The sequence below is a fragment of the Narcine bancroftii genome, chromosome 3 (assembly GCF_036971445.1).
Source record: "Narcine bancroftii isolate sNarBan1 chromosome 3, sNarBan1.hap1, whole genome shotgun sequence".
Lineage (NCBI taxonomy): Eukaryota > Metazoa > Chordata > Chondrichthyes > Torpediniformes > Narcinidae > Narcine > Narcine bancroftii.
In genome coordinates this window covers 262,685,566-262,708,667 of record NC_091471.1, presented here as the reverse complement: position 1 = coordinate 262,708,667, position 23,102 = coordinate 262,685,566, and the positions used below count along the sequence as shown (strand labels likewise).

Here is a 23,102-nt window from a genome sequence, read left to right as displayed (position 1 = left end):
TAATGTGCATATTTTTTTTACATTAAGATTTCGTACAAAAGAATCAACTGATGTGTCTTGTATCAACTTTTGTAAGAGAAGACCAAAAGTTAATGGATTTCACAAAAGGCCATTTATCAAAAACCTTCTCTTATCCCGAGTCATAATCCCTTCACTGTCATTTGATTTAGTTTGGTCAACAGCAGTCATCTAAACACCATCTGCAATTCCTTTTCAGCGTTGTTAAAGTTTCCCTGAAGAAAAACTGAATAGCCCTTTGAATGCAAAATAAAACAAGTACATCTGGCTGGGTATTTTATCTCATTGCATCTTGGAGCTCATCAGATGTCAATCTTGGGCTGGCAATAACCCCTCATTCTTAAAGATGCGATATTTTAACAATTGTTCAGTCCTTTAGACATCTTTGCACGTGGAAGTTACGCTGTGAGAGAAGTGACAATGTGATCCTCGCCAAACCAAAATATTGCAAAACATCAAACTGAATTCACCTCAAGTTTTGATCATTAAGTTTTTCTTTAATTTTTGAAATAGAGACATGGGGAGAATTAAGTGCCCTGACGATATTGAATTTGCGCCCTTAACTCTCCAACATGTGCCAACCGAAAGCTATAATGCAAACCCTCCATGCATGCGCCAACTGAACGCTATTACGCAAACCCACCGCACGTGCGCCAACCAAACTCCAATACGCGTACCCACCGTGCATGCGCCAACCAAACTTCAATACGTGAACCCACCATGCATCTGTCAACCGAAGACTTGCGCATGCACACAGGAATCAAGATGGCCGCACCTAGCCTATGGACCCCAGGACTCTGAATAACAAGGTAAGTCCACACATTTTGGCTCTTTCAAACTCTGTATCCCTGTTATAGATTGTCAAATACAACCCAAGCTGCGTAAATATATATTTTTCTTGTATATCTTTAAAAATTTGGTTGCACGTGTGAATGGACTTAAGTCAAGTAGGGCATAAATTGGGGAGTACCTGTAATTGGCCAGCATGAGTTTTAATGGATGGAATTGGTTTCTACTATGATATAAATAAATAATCTATGTTCATGGTCAACACAGTTGAAACTCCAAACTGACTGGTTTGTTCCAGGTCTCCATTGCTCACAAGTTTCTTCTTGGGACTTGAATGGTTTTTCCTCAGGTGTTTGGGTTTCCTCCCATATCCCAGAGGTTAATTGGCTATTTAAATTACCCCTTTTGATGAAGAATAAGTGGGAAATTGATGGCCAAATGAGGTTACAAGGGAGAGTGAGAGCTGGATGAATGCTCTATACTGGAGTCATTGCAGTAAATGCCCTCCATGTTTAAATAAACTGAGCAAACCTACATTGCTTTACAGGTGCTTTCAATGGTGGAACAAAGAGAGAGATTAGACCAGGAGTCACAAAGCTGTGAAAAAGGTATTTAAATAAGCCTTACTGAGGAAAGAATAGTGGAAAAATTTAAGAGTTTTGGATTTTAGACCTTTGAACAGCAGTGGTAGAGGAACACCTCATCTTCTGTCTGGGTACCCTCCAACCAGATGGCATTAACATAGTCTTAAATTCCCTCCCCCCTCCTTCTTCCCCCATCCCCTTCCCCTTCAGCACACACTCCCCCATTTTCCCTCCACAGAATAAAAACCAATTCTCACCTTTTCCTTTATCTTATCTAATTAACACCTTTTCTTTGTCTGGATTCCTCCCCATCCCATTCTCATCTTTATTCTGACGCCTTTCTGTTCTTATACCTTGAAGAAGGGCTCAGGCCCACATTGTTGGTACAGGTAATATATCTTTACCTCCTATGGAGACTCTGTGATCGGCTGAGTTCCTCCAGCATTTCGGTGTGATTTTACTATGATTGCAGTGTATGCACACTTTCGTGTTTCACTCAGTGAAATAATTAAACACGAGGCTAAAGTTGAAGTCTGGCTTTTTGGTAGGACTGGTGGTCTGAGGTGAAGTTTTGAACCACGGAGGGACTTGAATGAAGGAGGATGAGAGCTTTAAATGTGGGAACGGCTATTGGCCGGTTGTGTCAGGCTGATGAGGTACCGGCAAAAACTGCAGAAGTAGCGTTTTGGATGAGTTCTAGTTGACCGAGGGTGGAAGTGAGAGGCTGTCTTCAGTTATGGTGGAATATAATAAAAAAATGCCCAAGTGTTTTCTCATTTGACTTGTAGCGAGAGTCAAGTTTATGGAGGTAAAGATTAGCAGTGTGATGTTGGAGAAATGGTAATGGAAAGTTTGCCTCATCTGAAATGCAACGCCAGAGAGGTGAAGTAGGTGTCGAGCCAAGCCAGAGGCTTTGGTCTTTCCAAAGGTTTTACATTTAGACATACAGACAGCATGTATATAGCAATTCCGGCCCACAAGCCCATGCTTCCCAATTAGCCTACAACCCCCATACATTTTGGAGGGTGGGAGAACATACAAACTCCTTACAGACAGCACCGAATTTGAATCTGTTTTGTACGGTTACAAGCATGCAGATACCAGTTATGTTCCCAGAGAATGTGATGAAGGTGGGCCAAGGTGAGCTCAGGGAGGTGGTCTTGAGGGTTGCACAACCGGCTGGGCAATAGTTCAACTGGGGACAGAGCTAACAGCAGAGGTGGGAAAAGGGTGAAATCCTGAACACCTGTGATTGTAGAAAGGTGTAGCATTAAGAATGCTGGAGGGGACTGGAAAAAATTATTGTTGAGCTGCAGATCTTGAATAGTTTTTTCCACTTCTGTATGAGGCTCCCAGTTCAGCGTTGCAGGATGACGACTTGGGAGCAGTGAAGGACAAGCAATCAGAAGAGGCTATGACTCGCGGTCTCCTTGAGCACTCTAAATCCAGAGATGGACAGGGTATGAGGTGAAAATCACACTGGAGACTGGCTAACTCACAGCTAGAGGTGCTGGCAAAATCTTACCTTTGGTGTGATTATATCTAGAGACTGCACATGCTTACTCTAGCCAAAATTAATTTCAGGGATATAGGACAGAAACGGGCCCTTCAGCCCAGAGTCTGTCGGCCATCGACCACCCATTTAAACTCCCCTTTTATTTTATTCCCCCCATCCATTTTCATAGACTCCCATCACACACTTGGACTAATTTATAGCACCAATTAATCTACCATCTTGGGGATATGGGGGGAAACCGGAGCACCCTGGGGAAACCCACGTAGCCATGCAGACAAGGGCCCGAGGTCAGCATTGAGCCCAGGTCTCTCACAGCTGTGCCAAGGAACGGGGGTGGGGAAAGAAATAACACCCCCACATGCCTTAATTTTCTGATATAAAACTCTTTTACAGCTGTGTATTGTGTGTCACTAAGGTAATTCAGTTCCCTCCTGCACATTATGGAGTCTCTGGCCCTCTTTAGCTTGAGCTGTAATGTTCCAATTACTGGCCCAATTTAAAAGTTCAGTAAAGAAAAACTTTTTTAAATTTCCTTTTCATATGGCATAATTGGACATTCATTGTTACACACACTTTATGCAGTGGTATGCAAAGGTCAATATTTAAGCTCAATTGTATTGCTTTTCCAAAGTTCAGTTTTTGACACAAAGGTTGGAGGTGTTGTGGACAGCGAGGAAGGTTTTCAAAGCTTGCAGGATTCTGGGCCAGTAGGAAAAATGGTAGATGGAGTTTAATACAGACGAGTGAGATGTCGCATTTTGGAAAGACAACCTCAGTAAATGTTAGGGAATGGAGGGATTTGGGAATACAGATACATAAATACGCTGAAAGGGGCATCACAGAGAGCTTTTAGCACATTGGCCCTCATAAATCAAATATTAAGTATAGGAGATGGGACATTTACACTTTAAAAAAAATTTAGACATACATCATGGTAACAGGCTCTTTCAGCCCAAAAGCCCCTGCCACCAATTAGATCGAAACCCCACGCAGTACAAAGGGCAGTGCAGGATTTGAACTCCTGCTGTAATAGCGTTGCACTGACTACTTCGCCACCCCATGATTTTACAGTAAAGTTGTACAAAACATGGGTGAGGCCATATTTGGAGTATTGTGTGCAGTTTTGGTCACCTAATGACAGGAACGATATCAATAAGTTAAGAGTGCAGAGAAGCTGCCGGGACTTGAACTGAGTTACTGGGAAAGGTTAAACAGGTTAGGCCTTTATTCCCTGGATTGTAGAAGAATAGGGGAGATTTGATATATGTATAAAAAAATTATGATGGTTATAGAGTAATTGCAAATAACCTTTTCCATTGAAGTTAGGTGATGTACAAACCAGAGGTGAAAAAAGAGACATTTAGGGGGAATTTCTTCGCAGAGTGGTGGGAGTACAGAACGAGCTGCAGCTGAACTGGTGAATGTGGGCTTAATTTTAACATTTAAGAAAATTTGGATGGAAGAGGTATGGAGGACTAATACAGAATAATGGTTCGGAACAGACTGAGGAGCCTATTTTCCATCTTGCACTGTTTTATGGTTCTTTTTACATTTACAACAGAATAAAAGCACAAAATAGGGCACGGGAAGGCATTTTGAACACCATGTCACAAAGACTTTACCAAGTTGGGAATGAAAAGCTTTGACAGGTTTGTGATCTGTTCAATGTAAATGGTAAGAGCAGTTTTGTTCTGTCTTTTAAAAGTTGTACAGTAGGAAATCATTTCAAATTTTCTTCCAGGCAAAACACACTATCTGCTACCAATATTATCTCCTGGAAAGCCACTAATTTTACAACTTTATTTGCAGCACATTCCATACATGGTGCCATGAAGCACACAAATGTTCAAACTGTATTGTACAGGTCCATGCAAAATTTACAATTTGCTGCAGCAATATACTCCAATAATACAATACCCATATTTACACTGAATACAGTCTAGATGTAGTTAATGTTCATGAAAAATAGCAATAAATTGTACTTCATGTGACATTCTTTCACATGAAGTGATTGGTTGAAAAATATAGCCAAGATAGATCTGGGCTTTTCCTTAAAGTGGCACACTGAGAGTGTACTGGGCAGTTTCCAAACACAGTTGGATTTTTGAATGCATACATTCTATAAATGACGGATGTAGATGATGAAAACAAATAACCTGTGTGTTATTTTCCTGTCATTTGGGAAACAGGATGCTGTGTTCATTCAACAACTCAATAAGAAAAACAATTATGAAAATGATTGAGTAAACATTTCCTAAGACGTTAAACAAAACTGGGCTCATTGGGCTGTCGTGTTTTAAATACATGTCATGAAGTAGCTGCCAAAGAATGATTAAATTAGTCAGATGTAAACATCATTTAAAATGTCATTTTTTTCCTCGTTAACATCTCTGCTCCTTCACTCTTTAAAAATTAACTAATGTACGTCTTAGTTTGTAAAAAGTTCGTAGTGTTGCAATAATACTTTGAAAATTTGAGTCCCAGCAATGTTTTGAGGCACTTCTGATGTTTTGCTAGTGATTACAACCCAGACTCCACTACAGATAATGTTAGCTATTCAACTAAAACCTGCTCTCATCTCATTGCCTCCTATCACCTTGTCTGTTTAATCACCGATGAAGTCCCACTTTAAATGGATTTATCAAATTTGCCTCTGTAGGTACCCATTACATTGGGTTGTAGCTTCTGCTACGGCAGCACTGAGGAATCGAGAGACGTCTACATGGTGCAAGGGTGAACTAGTAAATTGACTGTTTGAATTCCTCGCACTGCGTGCAGGGAAACACCCACTTCCGGAGACGTGTACGCCGGCTTCTGGAAATGACGCACCACCTGGAAGCGGTGCCGTCCTCTGAACAACATGTGTCATTAACCACAGAATTCTCGGGAGTGAAGGGGAACCTGCTATAGGGTTGCCAAAAATCAAACAAGCAGTCAGAAACTGTATCCTAAGTGGTTCAGAGTCAAAATTTTTACATTTGATTTTATCGTGATAAAATTGCTTTGTGGCAGAAAATACAAGAGCTCCATGTCTCGCACACATGCGGGTTCTGACTGCTCCATGTGTGGCCATGAAGTGCCACACATCTACAAGGTCAACCTTTCGAAGCTTCCACAACAACTGAATACACTCCATTACTTTTCGAAGGCTGAAGTGCATAATTTGGTATGTAGTCACATCCAGGAACTGAAAGGAAAGCAAGCCATTGAGGTAAAGGCAAAAGAAATCAGTTCAGGGGGTTGTTACATAGTACATATACAACTGTCGGTTATTTCCAGTAAAACGTGAGGTTAGTGATCACGTCACCTTATTATAAATTAATTTTAAAAATGAATGGTTACAGCAGTTTGTGGGTGATGCACAAACTCAATCGTGGCAATGAATTTAATTCCACACCTAGGGATGAACAGGCACATTAAGAACTATAACCAAAAACCTGAGATCATTTGCAGATTTCCAGGTGGGTTATAGAGGCAAAACAAAGTTGATGTTCAAACTTGCTTGAACTAAGGGCACTCTGATATTAGTTATTAGCTGCCCAAAAAAAAATGAGTTGCTAGTCGTGGGATTGATTCTGTGGTGCACTTTTTTTTAAATGAAAGGGAATATTTGAAAAAGCTAATGGACCACGGGTAAGGGAATGGATCTCAAAAGACTGCTCTTTCAAAGAGGCAGAAGGTGTACAATCTGCTGTGTATTGTGACAGACAGTATGTGGCTTGGTAGTTCTACATTCCTTAAAGCACTGCCATTTTATACACTTTCTCATGTATAAAAATTAATAACTTGTTTTTCTATTTGGTTTCTCCATTGGGGCTGTACACCTATTTTTTTTTACAAAATGCACCTTTAAACACAAAAATATATTTCATGGCAATTTTACTTTATGAACAATAAATAGCCAAAACAAAGAAAGTGTATGACAAATTTAGGCTGTACAAAAACAACAAAATAATATTCTTTACAGAAATATGGTTTTCAAAAATTAAAACAACGAAACATTTCTTTGGAGACTGTAAAAGTGTATAATGGAATATCTGCCATTCACTGTGGAATTTGTTAGCAATGTCCTTTGGGGCACAGAAGAAAATGTTATCAATGGAATGCTTACTGCCTCCCCTTAAAATTTATTCCAGTTTAAGACACAAGTAATAGAATTTTACAAGCCAGCATGTCTGCAATGATGGCTAGGCCAAGCAATAACTGCACAAGTTCATGGTCCCCAAGTCATTTGTTTCCAACCCAATCCCTTGAAAGTTCAAATGCATTACAATTAGTTTTCTCATTGAAGTAACATTAAGAAACAAATGATTTTTGGCATTTCCTTCAAATAAAATGAACTTTGTAAATATATGCAAAATGTGAACTTAATTTTGCAATAATTAAAAATAGAAAACTGCACAATTCGAGCTGGTGTTTCACTGTGGTAACCTTTGATTTTACTTCACTGTAAGTGGATTATCTGGAGTGATTGGGGTTATTGCATCCTTATAGAAGTCATCAATTTGTTCACTGTACATCTTCAAGACGACAGGTCGCTTCAGCTTCATTGTTGGACCTACGAGTGCAAGGGGAGAAAAGGCAAAGTTACCAAAAAGTAGTACAAAAGTGGACTGCACTTCCTGAGAAAACTGAAGCGCGCAAGCCGCCATCATGTCTACCTTCCACAGGAACTCTATTGAGAGCGTCCTGGCCAGCTGCATCACAGTGTGGTACGGTTGCTGCAGAGGTCAATCCACAGGACCACAAGAGTGGCAGAAAGGATCATTGGAGTCTCCCCACCACCGTTGATGTGATTTACCAGGACCGTGATTTACCGGGACCGTTGTCTGAAGAAGGCACTCAAATTCATTGAGGACATCTTCCACCCCGCACACAGCACCTTTCACTGCTTCCATCAGGAAAGAGATACAGGAGTATCAGAGCCAGCACCGCCAGGCGGAGGAACAGCAGTGGGAACGCTGAACGGCCAAAGGACCTGCTCACACTAACCATCCGAGACTCGTATTTACAAAACAATATTTACTGATTTATTTGTACAGTGAGAACACTGTTTTGTCAGGTTGTATTTATATAATCGGATGTTCACGACTGACTTGAAAAGCAGTTTTTTGGATTTTAAGGGCATGGACAGTGTAGATGTGGACAGATTGTGTCCCATGGTGGGAGAGGGCACAACTTCAGGATTGAAGGGTGTTGCCTTAGAACAGAGATGCTGAAAAATTTCTTCAGCCAGAAGGTGGTGAATCTATGGAATTTGTTGACACAGGTGGTTTTGATGGCTAGGTCATTTGGTATATTTAAGGCAGAGATTAATAGTTTCTTGATTATCCAGGGCATCAAAGGTTATGGGGGTGAAGGCCGGGCAATGAGAAAATGGATCAACTCATGATTGAATGGCAGGGCAGACTCAATGGGCTGAATAGCCTTTTTCCTGCTCTTGACGATTTAAAATTAAGACCATAAACGACATCTTCAGCCTCGCTCCCAGTGAGCAACTTTCCTGCATCCCAATCTTGAAAATAAAAAAGTATAAGAAATACCAGAGGATGCAGGTTAACATTCTGTTATGCAGTCTCTCCACATAGGCTGCCTGATCCATTAAGCATTCTCCGCACCCTGTTCTTATTTCAGATTTGCAGAATTTTTGCATTTGGATTTTAAAGGAGAAACCTACTTCCAGTTTCCTGTGCCAGTGTGGAGGACAGGAAACTTAGTACACATATTCCCACAAGAAAGATGCACAGCCTAATCTTTTGAGTAAACAGGTTTTGAGGTGAAAAGATCACACGACTACTTGCATCTCTTACCCAATTCCCCGCCTGGGATGGAGAAATCCTTTTCCAAAAGACACCACTTCTGAATTCGTTGAGCATTAGATGCAGCCTTTTCATTCACACGGTTGAGACCTTCCTGAATGGCAGCAAACACAGTTGCATCCCTGCTGGTGTAGATTTCTGACACTGTTGTTGCTTTGCAACCTATCGATTGGCAATACCGAAGTGCCTCTTCGGATAGGCCATCTTCTGGCTCTCCTGTGTCATTGTTTACATTACACTGGAGTGAGAAACAGAGCAACTGTTATTCCACACGCAGATGTTAAATTACAAACATCCTCATTTGATTTATTGGTGGTAGTAAAATTGCAACTTAATCCCACTGTTAAATTTTCTTTTATGAGAAGAAGACAGGAGAATGGGGTTGAAAAGGATAGTAAATTAGCCATGATAGAATGGCAGGGTGTACAAAATGGGCTGAAGGACCCAATTCCATTCCTCTATCTTATTGTTACAATCTATATTCTCGACAAGGGGGAAGAAATCACATTATTTTTTTAAAAAAATATTTTAGAAATGCAGCACGGTAACAGGCCCTTCCGGCCCACAAGCCTGTGCCGCCCAAATACAACAATTAACCGACAAACCCCGTACATTTTTTGTAGCATGGGAGGAAACCGGAGCACCCAGAGGCAATACACACAGGTCACAAAGGAGAATATATAAACTCCTTATAGACAGCACCGGATTTGAACCCAGGTCTAATCGGTGCGCTAAAGAATTAAAAATAAAAGTTTATTTTAAAAGACTTAAAATAATGTGTCCTCCATCAGCATCTTCTTCAATAGATTTCATATATTTATCCTAGGCAATAATAATCTATACAATTTAGATAGGTCATTACATATGTTAATAATTCTTACTCCAACAATGCATAACATCTTAAGTATTTATTTTAAAGTCTGATTTGTTTGGAATTTTCAAAGATCCTTAGATCAACTGGTTAGGGGAAGCAGAGTTGGTGTAGTTCGCGCTAAGTTGTTACAGAACTAGTAATTGGGACTGGGGTTCGAATCCACACTGTCTGTACGGAGTTTATACGTTCTCCTTGAGTCTGCGTGGGTTTTCCCTGGGGTCTCCAGTTTCCTCCCACCCTTCAAAAGATACCGGGGGTTGGAGGTTAATTGGACGTAATTGGCAGCATGGGTTCATGGGCCCATGGGGTCTGTTAACATGCTTCATGTCTAAATTTTTTTTAAAATGTAATGAGTCTGTTGAAGAAATCTACAAAACATCTTTCACTGTGGAACAAAGGAAATATTAACAGCACCAGTTGGATTTCCAATGGAAGCTACATAGGTTTACAGTCAAGATATAGCTATCGGCTGGATAGGAAATAGGATGTTGCTGGACCTTCAGGAGTTGAGTTACAGAGAAAGATTACACAGATTAGGACTTTATTCCTTGGATGAGGGAAGATTTGATCCGTTTACAAGATTATCGGAGGTATTAGTCAGAGTGGATGGGAGTAGGCTTTTTCCACTTAGATTTGGAAGATAAACATGGGATCGTAGTTTTAAGCTGAAAGGGGAAAGGTTTAAAGGGAACATTAGGGGAAGTTCACTCAAGAGTGGTGGGAATGTGGAATGGGCTGCCATCTATGTGGTGAATGCGAGGTTGATCTTGAGCTTTAAAAATAGATTGGATAGATACATGGATGGGTTATGGCAGGTCAGTGAGACTAGAGAAATAGTGGTTGGCACAGACTAGAAGGGCCAAATGGCCTGTTTTCAGTGCTGTAGCATTCTATGGTTCTAATGACAGTTTTGCTATCATTATAATTCCAAACTCCAGAGATTTTCAAACTTTCTTCCCACTCACATACCACCTTACATAATCCCTTACCTAGCACAGAGCACCTATAGCTTAGGGAAAAACCACTGCTCTAAGCCAATGTCACACACCAGTACCCCAACTAAAGAAATTGATCAATAAGGAGCTGCTTTAACTATCTTGTCATCAACTCAGTCATTCTGAACAAAACCCATGCAAGTGATTAACTCATTTCATTTGGTCAAAACAGCAGCCATTGATGAATCAACTATGCAGATTTCTCAGGAAGACTGGAAGATTCAGACTCATTCTGAAAGAGTTGAAGCAACGTTGATTCTACTGTCAAATTTCTTTCTGATGCTCTTGTCTAATTGTTAAGCATATTCTCAGGAATGGAGTTTGTACTCTTGCTTTGTTCACTGAGCACCAACTCTCTGGACCTTGGTACGTTTCGTTTTCTGGCCTGCTTGCACCGTGTCGCTCATCTGAATGCGCTCATCAAGAGACAACTTATGTTGTTATTGCAGAGTATCCAGAATTCCTCAGACAATGAAAATACTCTTAAAAAGACATGCTTTTCAGTGATCATTATCCTTCCTAGAGTCTTGGCCTGACTAATTAAGAAAACAAAGAAGAATCCTAAAGACACGAAAAATCACTTTGCAGAAGTCTAAATATCAGTGATTAGCATAATACAGAACTAGCAGGAGTATTTACAATCCACTGGTCTGGATGCGATGTAATAAACAATGGGGTTTGCAATAAATCAGCAAGGCCATCATTTAAGTCAGACTCCCATAGATTTTTTATAGTTAAAATACATCAGTGGACTTTCCTGTGCCTAAAGTGAAAATGGGAGAAAGTCACTGGAAAATGAAATAAACATGACCATTTCTCCCCGTCTGATGCCCATTCTCTCATGTTGGGAGAAATTCTGTGCAAAATTACTTATTGAACATAACTCTGGAGCTGCTATTAAAATTGAGAAAATAATCAAATACCTTCAGGGTCAATAACATGGACAGAAACTTGCGTTTGTCTCCTATCAGCATGGCATTGCTGATAATCGGCACGTGCTCCTTCACAGCATCCTCGATTGGAACAGGTGGTATGTTTTCGCCACCAGCAGTAATGATCAACTCTGTCACAGATAACACCACTAATTAACAAGGAAGAGTGAATTCCGCAGATGGTGAAGACGGATTGGAATGTACACAACTTTAACTACTCTGGTCTATCTCAAAGCACTTTTGAACTGTTGTAATAGAGCATTGCTATTTGTAGTGCATAGAGCACAAAAACAAACCATTTGTTCCACTCTGCTAGGACCGTTGAATTTGTTATTAATCCTAATCAGAAATTTATTGTTTTGTGGCAGCATCACCAAATAACAATAGAACAGTTTATGGCATGGAAACAGGCCATCTCGGCCCTTCAAGTCCACGCCGGTTCACTCAAACAACTCCATTAGATCCCCCCGCCTATTCTCCGCCCATAACCCTCCAACCCCCTCTTATCCATGTATATATCCAGCCTCCTCTTAAATGAAAGAACAGACTCTGCCTCAACTATTTCCTCCAGAAGATTATTCCATTCAGACACCACTCTCTGAGTGAAGAAGCATCCTCTGATGTTTCTCCTAAAATTTTGCCCCCTTCCCCTCAACTCGTGTCCTCTTGTTTCAACCTCCCCTGCTCTCAGGGGGAAGAGTCTACTTGCATCTAGTCTATCTATTCCCTTTATAATTTTAAACACCTCTATCAAATCCCCTCTCAACCGTGTACGTTCCAATGAATAAAGTCCTAACCTCTTCAATCTTTCTCTGTACTCTAGGCATTTTAAGCCAGGCAACATCCTGGTAAATCTTCTCTGCACCCTCTCCACCTCATCTATATCCTTCCTATAATTTGGAGACCAAAACTGAACACAATACTCCAAACCTGGACTCACCAACACCTTAAACAGTTGCAGCATCACTTCCCAGTGCAAACATTTATATAAACCACCTTACAAAATAAATAAAAATAATGCAAGAAAAAGACAAAGTGAGGCGGTGTCTGTGGTTCATTATTCATTCAGGAATCTGATGACAGAGGGGAAGAAGCTGTCTTTGTGCCACTGAGAGCTTGCCTTCAGGTTCCTCCTGTACCTTTTTCCCCTGATGGGAGCAGAGTGAAGAGGGCATGGCCTGGGTGGTGTAGGTCTTTGAGGATAGAGGTTGCTTTCTTAAGACACCGCCTCTTGTAGGCGTCCTCGATAGAGTGAAGAGTGGTGCCCATAATGACGCAGGCCAAGTTAACAACCCTCTGGAGATTTTTTTCATGTCCTGAGCAATGGCAATTTCGTACCACACAGTGATACAACCAGCCAGAATGTTCTCCATGGATTGAGAATTGTGGAATTAAAAAATGACTAATGCATCTTGACAGTCAGCAGTTCCAATCAAACCTACTAGACATGTACACATTCCCTTGGGCACCAACTGACCAGGTCAGGACCTACAGCTAAAGGATGCCAAATCCCTGGCTTCTAAGGTACAATAGTTGCCTACTATTCAATCGTCAGGTGTGAATATGGAAGTAGTAAAATGGATTCAACAGTGGCTGGATGGGAGATGCCAGAGAGTGGTGGTGGATAACTGTTTGCCGGGTTGGAGGCCAGTGGCCAGTGGAGTACAAGGATCTGTACTGGGTCCCCTGTTGCTGTAATATACATTAATGATCTAGATCGTGGGGTGGTAAATTGCATTAGTAAGCATGCAGATAGGTGGCGTTGTAGAGATTTGGTCAAGTAAGAAGAGTGGGCAGAAAGTTGGCAAATGGGAGTTTAATCCTGACAAATGTGAGGTGCTACATTTTGGTAGGACTAATCAAAATAGGAGATACATGGTGAATGGTAGGGCGTTAAAGAATGCAATTGAACAGAGAGATCTAGGAATAATGGTCCACAGTTCTCTGAAGGTGAATAGGGTTACGAAGAAGGCCTTTGGAATGCTGGCCTTTATAAATCAGAGCATAAAGTAGAAGAGTTGGGAGGTAATGTTAAAATTGTACACGGCCTTGGTGAAGCCAAATTTGGAATATTGTGTTCAGTTCAGGTCACTAAATTATAGGGAGAATGTAAACAAAATAGGGAGAGAACAGAGAAGATTGACCAGAATGACACCTGGGTTTCGGCACCCAAGTTATAGAGAAAGGTTAAACAAGTTAGGTCTTTATTCCTTGGAGCATAGAAGGTTGAGGGGGAGATTTGATAGAGGTCTTTAAAATTTTGAGGAGGGTAGATAGAGTAGATGTGGATAAGCTTTTTCCATTTAGGATGGGGGGGGGGAAATTCAAACAAAAGAACACGAGCTGTGAGTTAGGGGCAAAAGTTTAGGTGCAACACAACAGGAATCTTCTTTACTCAGAGAGTGGGGTCAAAAATTTGGATAGGTATATAGGTAAAAGGTATGGAGGGGTTATGGGCAAAATGCAGGTCAGTGGGACTAGGATTCCACTGGCTGAATATTTGCTTCCAACTTCACCAAAGGTTTGTGTGTTTCTTCAGAGAATGTTTCCATAAGTGTTTTGGCACGGACAAGGAAGGCTGTGATGGCCTGTTTCCGTGCTGTAATTGTTACATGGTTAATGTCTGTAGGAGGTGCTTCAGGCAATTTCTGCCAATGGCAAATCTGTCTGCTTTAGAGCAGACAAAAACAAGTTCTGTGTAATATTGCACTGTCTTTATTACTTGACAATAATTTGTACCTTGGATTTTCAAAATGGATTACTTTGGTGACTGAACACTTCTCAGCTCATTTCATCCACACTGGATATTTCTCCCAACTTGTTTTTTTTGTGACCTACGTCTGAGCAAACACTGCTTAAGGCAATATTGAGGTTCCTCCAATAATGAGGAATAACCTGATGGACCTGTAAGTGACTGCAGGGGCCTGATCAGTTCTCTTTTTGTGACACTAATTACTCAGGTGACTGCACTGTCGGGAGCAGCAACATCATTAAATAATTTAGATTTCTAGACTAGAAAATACAAGAAAATGATTTCTGTTCCATTGCCGTTCATGGCTGCTTGGCACAACACACTCAGGGATTCTTAGTCATGATAAAATACGCATAGAAACACAAAGAGCTACCTTTAATTCTTCCTGTGATATAAAGGAAACCTTTCTCGTCATGTTTCCCCAGGTCTCCTGAGTGCAGCCAACCATCTTCATCAATTGCTTCCCGTGTCTTATCCTCCATGTTCAGGTACCCCATGAACAGATGCCGACCCCAAAAGCAGATCTCGCCACAGCCGTCCACATCAGGGCTGAAGATTTTTGTTTGGCAGCCTGGCATCACCTTTCCGCAGCTGGAAGACATCAGATGGTCAACAGTGAAAAGCAAACGCAAACAGTGCATCAGGCTGTTCCAAGTGGATGGATGTACTGGAGAGAGGAGGCCTACAGATGCAGGGGTTGGGTGCAACACAAGGTATTCTCTATCCCCAAGGAAGCTGAGAATATTCCTGTTGAATATGAAGGGATTTAAAGTAAATGGGATTAGTGAAGGGAAAAATTTTTTTGGTGGCTTTGTTTAAAGGGAAACTGTCACCTCCGAATTTAATGTTGCATCTTTTGCAGATGGTGACTTGTGTTGGAATCTGATAATGTCAAAATTCTCCTAACACAATTCAAGCAAAAATACTCTGAAGCAAGAGTTTAGCTTTATTAACTGTGATGGAAATATGTTGTGTTTGTATTGTATATAGGTATATAGATAGGATTTTGGGAGATAAAGTGTGGCAGTTTGTGTAGGTCACATGCAAACACTTCAGAGCATCTCATTTAAAATGTTGGAGTTCTGCTCAAAACAGACAGAGCAGCTCCTTTGCAAAAACTTTGGAGAGTGCCCAAGAGACTTCACTAATGGAATGTTGTTTTGTAAAGCAACAGATGAAAGAACTCGGAGGAGTAGGTTCAGAGTACTGCTTGCTGTTCTAAGAGGGTCATGTGGGGTTTTTTTTTGCAAGCAGAGAGGGTGTCAAACAGAAAGAGAGAGATCAGTTTGGCAGTTCTACAGTTCAGCAGCAGCAGCTGGGACTGGAACAGGACAAGCTGATAAGCTTGTGGAAAAACCCCATTTTGAAGACGGTTGGGAGTGCTTAGTTCAGCCTGTTCAAAGCCCTTGTGGTTTATACAAGAGGAGAGGACTGGCTACCTAATGTTTCACTTGAAATATGAGAAACAAAAAGGACTCTGTGGTGACCTGAAAGAAAGAGGCTATCATCTGGAAAACCCTGAGGGGGCAAGTTTCTTCAGCAAGACATTGAAGTGACTGATTGAAACTGATTAAATCAGTTGTGGGTGTCCAACGAGAAACAAATCTTTCTCTCAAAACTGACAATAACCTTCAAGCACCAAAGCCTGGTGAACTTCATAAATGTTCAATTCTATGCACAGTATAAGAATTGCCTGCAACCAGTAAACTTGGAGGAATGAGAAATGAGATTGGGCTGTGAATCAAAGAATTTTTCTAAACTTACACACACATTACATACACGTGCGCTTAGAATTAGAAGGGAGTTAAGTTAGGTTAGTTAATAGTGATAAGTTAAAGTATGATTCTGTTTTCATGTTTAAAGATAATTAAAAGCAACTTTTGTTTAAGTGACCATTTGGTGAATATCTATTCCTGTTGGGTTTTGGGGTCCTCTGGGCTCATAACATAAACTGAGAATCCCGCCCTGGCTAAAATCAACCGACTTGGTTGGGCACCCATCACTCAGTGCGACTGGGTTCCTCCAGCATTTTGGTATTTTTACCCATCACTCAGTTTGTCAGGGGGAAACCAAAGTATACAGGAGAAACTTCTATTGAAATCCAGTGAAATCCTTGGTATCTGGCACCTATGGGAATTGGTAGACGTCAGATAAGTGTATTTTCCAGTTGCTTGAGACTCTTACAATACCTAACTAATAAAAGTAAAGTTTAAAAGACAAAAATACTACACTGTACTTACACTGAATAAACTTCACTTGCATGAATATAAAAACCTTAAAGAATTTTACTTTATTTCCAGTCACATTCTATGAAAACATTTATCCGTCACTGAATCTGCAGGTTCCTCCCCCTCCATGGAGCCGCCCAAAAGATGAACAACAACATTATAGATAATGTCTCCCTCCCCCAAAATAAAGTATCCAACTGGGACAACCCTTACTAAGCAGGGATAAGTAGACACTTGAAGAGAGTCTCCCCACCGGCGAGTGGCATCAACCAGCATTTCATCATGGCGACAGCATTTTATTCAAACAGCTGCTACGAGCAAAGCACGACCAAGGGATTCCACTGGCTGAATATTTGCTCCAAACTTCACCAAAGGTTTGTGTGTTTCTTCAGAGAATGTTTACTTTTACTAGCGCTGAGTGAGAATTCTGGCTTTTCCCAGAGATTCTACTTTAGTCTGAAGCACCTGCTCCTGGGAGAGGGTGAAACTGAATTTGGTGGACACTGCCCATTTAATTCTTTCCCCAAAATTCAAGCCAACGATGCACCTAAATGCTTTATTCTGGGTGACATTTGTCTTTAGAACCATAGAACATTACAGCACAGAAACAGGCCTTTCGGCCCTTCTAAGTATGTGCCGAACCATTTTTTTTTGCCTAGTCCCATTGATGTGCACCCAGTCCATAGCCATCCATACCCCTTTCATCCATGCACTTGTTCAAATTCTACTTAAATGTTAAATTTGAGCCTGCATTCACCACTTCAGCTCGTTCGACACTCCCACCACTCTCTGCGTGAATAAGATCCCCTTTATATCCCCCCTAAATTTTTCCCCTTTCGCCCTTAATCCACGTCCTCTGGTAAAAACCTATCTACATTTACCCTGTCTATCCCCCTCATAATTTTAAATACCTCGATCAAATCTCCAGCTTCTTGTAGAAAACATGTAGCCACAACTTCAACATATTATCCTCTGGCAAATCTCGGACAGAAAATTTAAACTTACATATTATTTATTTTAATTTTAAAATTTATTTTCCTTGATTTATTTTGCCATTTGCTTGAGGCTGCTGGATACCAGGGGTTTCACTGGTTGCTTAAATTCCGGATACCAGGGTTTTTACTGTACATCACACAAAGCAGAAGAATGTTACAACTAAGCACAGCTTTTACGACTGGCAACTTAAATGCAGACTGGAAAGACACGATAATACCTTGAAATTTTGAAGGAACTGGGTACAGAGATGGTGTGTGGTCCTGAGCTCTCGCTCATTCCGTACAACTCGTATATGGGGATGTTGAGGCTCAGGAAAAATTCCAGCGTGTCTCTGGTTATTGGAGCTGCGCCAGTGTAACACCTCGTGCAACGATTCAATCCTAGTGCATTCCGAACCATTTTGAAGACCAACTTGTTGGCCAGCCAGAAGTTCCATGGTGCTGATAGGTTTCTGAAAAAACATTTCACCAAATGAGTGTCTGTCATGATGTAAAAATTAATGATTCACGTTTTCACCTGCCGTTTGTCAGTGGCAGAGGAGGACCAATATTTAAGGACTGCCTTGGCTCCCAGAAACCAATATCATGGAGTTTAGAGCTCACTGTGCTCACTAGACCTGCATCTCCGAGCTCGGGACATTGGCACCCTGTCTCCCTCAATGCCCAGCAACACCAGCCAGTGCAAAACATGCAGAAAGCCTGCCTGCAGGCTGGATGAAAGGCTCAGAATGATCCTGGAATTTATTAGAGTGAGTACAAACCCCCATTTAATCAGTACCACCATTTGTTCAACTCTCAGAACTGGGCATGACGAGGACCTGCGAGATGTTCTGCGGTTGAAGAAATGGATAGGCTATTAATGACTGGAGGCGAGGAACCCATGCAGCTCTGGGCTGTTGGCGACTGCGGTCGAGGGATTCGCACCTGGCTGAGGACTGCCGGAGATTGGATCAAGGACCGGAACTGAGATGCAAGAGGACGCAGAGGGCGCTGAAGGGTTCCTGACCGTGTCGGAGGTTCAGATCTAGAGCTCGGGCTGCTGATGGTTTGGACTGGATTCTGTGGGGCTGCAGGGACTGCAGCAGTGCTGGAGGTGAGCCCACGGACACTCGGTGAATCTGAGGGGACTCTCTTTTGAGGGCACAGTCTTAGAAGGTACCCATTTAAAACAGAGAGGAGGAAAAATTTCTTTAGCCAGAGGGTCGTGGAATTCATTGCCACATACAACCGTGGAGGCCCGATCACTGGGGGAGTTTAAGGAAGAGATTGATAGGTATCTAATTAGTCAGGGTATCAAGGGATATGGGGAAAAGGCCAGAAATTGGAACTAGATGCAAGAATGGTTTAGCTCAGGGTGGTGTTGCAGAGCAGACTCAATGGACTGAATGGCCTACTCCTGTTCCTTTATCTTGTGATCTCTTTCTCTGTCTGCAAGAGGCACCAGGCAATTTCTGCCAATGGCGAATCTGTCTGCCTTACAGCAAATGCTCTGCCTTTATTACCTGACAATAATTTGAATTTTGGATTAGTTTGGTGACTATGAACACTTTCAGCTCATTTCATCCACACTTAGTGTTTCTTCCAATTTGTTTTTTTGTGTCCCACGCCAGCAACGTCTGAGCAACCACTGCTTAAGGCAATATTGAGGAGCCTCCCATTATGAGGAATAACCTGATGGACCTGTAAGTGACTGTAAGTAATTAATGTTTTGTGACACTAATTACTCAGGTGACTGCCCTGTAGAGTGTAGCAAAATTATTAAATAATTTAGATTTCTAGACTAGAAAATACAAGAAAATGATTTATGTTCCATTCCTGTTCATGGCTGCTTGGCACAACACATTCAGTAATTCGTTTGACTGATAAATACTTGCAGATGAAAGACCCGGACAGAGAGGATGTGGCAAGGAAGTTCCCCGTGGTAGTGGATTCTAGAGGCCACGACTTCAGGATAAAAGGATTAATTTAAAACAGATGCGGAAAAATTTTCTTTAGCCAAAAGGTTGTGAGTCTGTGGAACTTGCTGCTGTGGAAGCAAGGTCGCTGGGTGTGTTTGAGTCAGACATTGAGAGGTATTTGATTAGTCAGGGCATCAAGGGTTATGGGGAGAAAGCTTGGGGGGAGTGGGAGGATGGATCAGTTGATGATTACATTGGCAGACCAGACTCAATGGGCCTAGTTCTGCTTCTATATCTGGTGAACTTGTGAGACATCAATGCAGGCATGTTCAATTGAACCAAAAAATGCAAAAACAGTCATACCTTACAATTCCAATATATAGTGTATTACAGAAAAGAAAAAATTCCAATAATTCTTTTTAATTACAAGAAACAAAAATAACAAAGTTCACAGCATTTTACTTGTCCGACCACTCTTATTTGCGATGTTCTAATGAAGTGAAACAAATTAGTTAAACCAGACCAGTTTTATGTGATTAGAGACTACAAGACTAGACCACAGTACATTTAGAATGCTCCAATCCCAGACATACCCATTCATGCGATTAAGGTTGGTTTTCAAACCCACATCTTTGGCCCAGAATGACACTTTTCTCTTGAACGTCGAAGATTTTGCGCTCACTGTCTTCAGTTTCTCTTGCATCTTTTCCCATACACGAGGAACGCCCATAAATGCTGTCGGACGCACCTCTCTCATGGTGTTCACCAAAGAGCCCTGATATATAGAGCAAACAATTTAATTCTTTGGGCTTCCCCCTTTCTATAATGAGACAACATGCATTCAGAAAAAATATTGTCAAATTATTAAAACTATTAAGGTCCCTTGAATCATGTAATTACTATCAGTGCTACATTTTAATGATTGTTAAATATTTTAAAAATTATAAGCATGTATGGTGTGGCAACTTTAAGCATCACAGACAGTTGAGTTCACTCATTAATATTCTGAACTTTATCATTAGATTTGTGAACCCACTGGAGGACCATCTTGCCCAGATTTTGTAAGAGATCGCTGTGTGAACCTCATCCCTTCCTTTTTCCTTGCTTTTTAAAATTTATAAGTACAAGAACACAATCCTTTATCCAGAACCCATGGGGAACAGCGTGTTCCAAATTTTGGATTTTTCCAGATTTCAGAAAAGTCAGCTGCCTCAGATTTAAGCCGTCCCTCTCCCCCTGCCCGAGTTGCGCTGCCGTCCCTCTCCCCCCACCTGAGTTGCGCTGCCGTTCCTCTCCCCCTGTCCAACCTAGTCGTGCTACTGCCCCTCTCTTTTCCCCTGCCCGAGTCGCCCTCCCGCCCTCCCGAGTCGCGCTGGCATCTCTCTCTCCCTCACCCACCCGAGTTTTGCGCTGCTGTCTCTCCCCCTGCCCAACCTAGTCTTGCTGCCACCTCTCTCCTTCCCCCGCCCTCCCGAGTCGTGCTGCCATCTCTCTTCCTCTTCCCGCTTGAATCGCGTTGTCGTCTCTCCCCCACCCGCCCAACCGAGTCGTGCTGCCATCTCTCTCTCCCTCCCGAGTCGCGCTGCCATCTCTCTCCCCCTCACCTACCCAAGTCACACTGCCATCTCTCTCCCTCTGTCCACCTCTCTCTCTCTCCTTCCGCTGTACCAGCACCAGGAAAAAAAAAATGCCGGTTTTTGGAGCTTTCCGGATTTTAGATGTCTGGATAAAGGAATGTGTCCCTGTACTTATCCACTTGCTCTCGTATCAATACAGCCTTTTGAATCTTTAGTAGATGTAGACGGCTGAGTGACATTTCCCACCAGAATCCCCAGGGTCTTTTGCCCTGATGAATGAAACAGCAGGAACCATCAACATGGGGTGGAATTAGAGTGGTCTCGGAGAAGGGGGTTGGGGGGGAGGGGAAAGATAGGGTTAGAGAGATGGAAAGGGACCATTTTCATATTAATATTAAAAAAGATCAAGCTGTAAAGATGTAGTTGGATTGCCAGAATACCACACTTGGCCCATAATATGAATTATCACCATCAAATGAGCAGATTGATAAATGACACTGTAACAATTGTAAAAGAAAAGCAGAGAGACTCCAGCTGAAATTGACCAACAGCTGTGCACAATTTCTCACTAATAAGTGTGGATTGAGATTCGTTCCAAAGAGAAACTTACCTTTACTTAAACTAATTTTTTTTAAAATCAGCTAACTTAAGGGAGACGAGCATTTTGCAGACAGCTTTATGTAACACACTGCACAGGAGTACAGCCACCTTTCCTCCCACAATAAAACACTCCCAAGTCCTTGGGAATTTCTTTAATCTTGGGTCAAAGCTTTATTTCACTCACCCCTAGAGGCATGATTGGGTTTACGCACTGCATTTGTATTCTGTTCCACTGACTCTCTAATTGCATTAAGTTGAGCCATCGCGTTTTCTGCCATAGAACATACCTATATAAACAGGACTTCTTCAAAAAATTCATAAACGTGGGCAGATTTTCACACTCAATTTCTGCACTACTTATACGGTTCACTCGCTTCTTGCCCTCTTCTGTTAAAAATTCTACGTCTCAAATGCAATTTTTTTTGAGGCATGCAGCGCCAAATCATGAGTCACATCTGTCCACGTGATTAAACCTCAAACATTAACCAGATAACCACTTACAGCACAGAACAGGCCAGTTCGTCCCTACTAGTCCATGCCGTAACAAATCCCCACCCTCCTAGTCCCACTGATCAGCACCCGGTCCATACCCCTCCAGTCCTCTCCTCTCCATGTAACTATCCAGTCTTTCCTTAAATGTAACCAATGATCCCGCCTCAACTACGTCTGCCGGAAGCTCATTCCACATCCCCACCACCCTTTGCGTAAAGAAATTTCCCCTCACGTTCCTCTTATAATTTTCCCCCTTCAATCTTAAACCATGCCAGAGGAGAGTCAGAAGGCAAGAGACATAATGGGGTTGGGGTGGGATAGGTGGGAGATGGTAGGGTCTAACGGAAAGTAATGCTAATGCCACCATTTGGAGGGTCCAATTTGCAGTTGGTCTCCATCTGTCAGTGCACGAGACCATGGACAGACACGTCAGCAAGGAAACGGGGTGGGGAACTGAAAGATCCATCCTACTGTGGCAGGCAGGGCCAAGATGGTTGACAAAGCAATCTCCTAGTCTGCATCCAGTCTCTGTAGAGGAGACCACAACGGGAGCAACAGATGCAGTAGATGAGCCGTGCAGGTTCACAAGTGAAGAGCTGCTTCACTTGGAATGACCGTTTGGGCCCCCCACCCCCCCCGAATGGTGGTGGGGAATAAGGTGGGGCAAAAGTGGAGCATCTCCTGCGGTCACAGGGGTAGGTGCCAAGGGGGCGATTAGTGGGGAGGGTGGAGTGGACAAGGGAGCAGTCCGTGCGGAAGGCAGAGAGGGGAGGTGTCTGGTGGTGGGATCACATAGTGGGAGGTGAAAATGGTGGAGGATCTTATGTTGGAGGTAGGTGTGTGTGTGTGTGTGTGTGTGTGTGTGTGTGTGTGTGTGTGTGTGTGTGTGTGTGTGTGTGTGTGTGTGTGTGTGTGTGTGTGTGTGTGTGTGTGTGTGTGTGTGTGTGATATTCACCAAATCAAAACTAGTTGCACCAATAAATAATCATATATGGCCACAGTAATCATTCTTGATTATAAAGATAATCAAGGC

At 42.0% G+C, this 23,102-nt stretch overlaps 1 protein-coding gene across 5 annotated transcripts in view; it reads right to left on the bottom strand.

Annotated features, from left to right (window-relative positions):
- Window positions 1-4,693: 4,693 nt before the first annotated feature.
- The window catches only part of acsbg2 (acyl-CoA synthetase bubblegum family member 2), a 75,634-nt gene continuing 57,225 nt past the window's right edge, over window positions 4,694-23,102 (bottom strand). For all 5 annotated transcript variants that reach the window (XM_069927916.1, XM_069927917.1, XM_069927919.1 and 2 more), the window contains 6 exons: window positions 19,994-20,175; window positions 17,721-17,954; window positions 14,653-14,870; window positions 11,519-11,658; window positions 8,718-8,964; window positions 4,694-7,465 (listed from right to left, as the gene is read on the bottom strand). In XM_069927916.1, coding sequence (XP_069784017.1) covers window positions 7,347-7,465; window positions 8,718-8,964; window positions 11,519-11,658; window positions 14,653-14,870; window positions 17,721-17,954; window positions 19,994-20,175 — 1,140 coding nt within the window. In that variant the 3' untranslated portion in view covers window positions 4,694-7,346. The remainder of the gene's footprint in view (window positions 7,466-8,717; window positions 8,965-11,518; window positions 11,659-14,652; window positions 14,871-17,720; window positions 17,955-19,993; window positions 20,176-23,102) is intronic.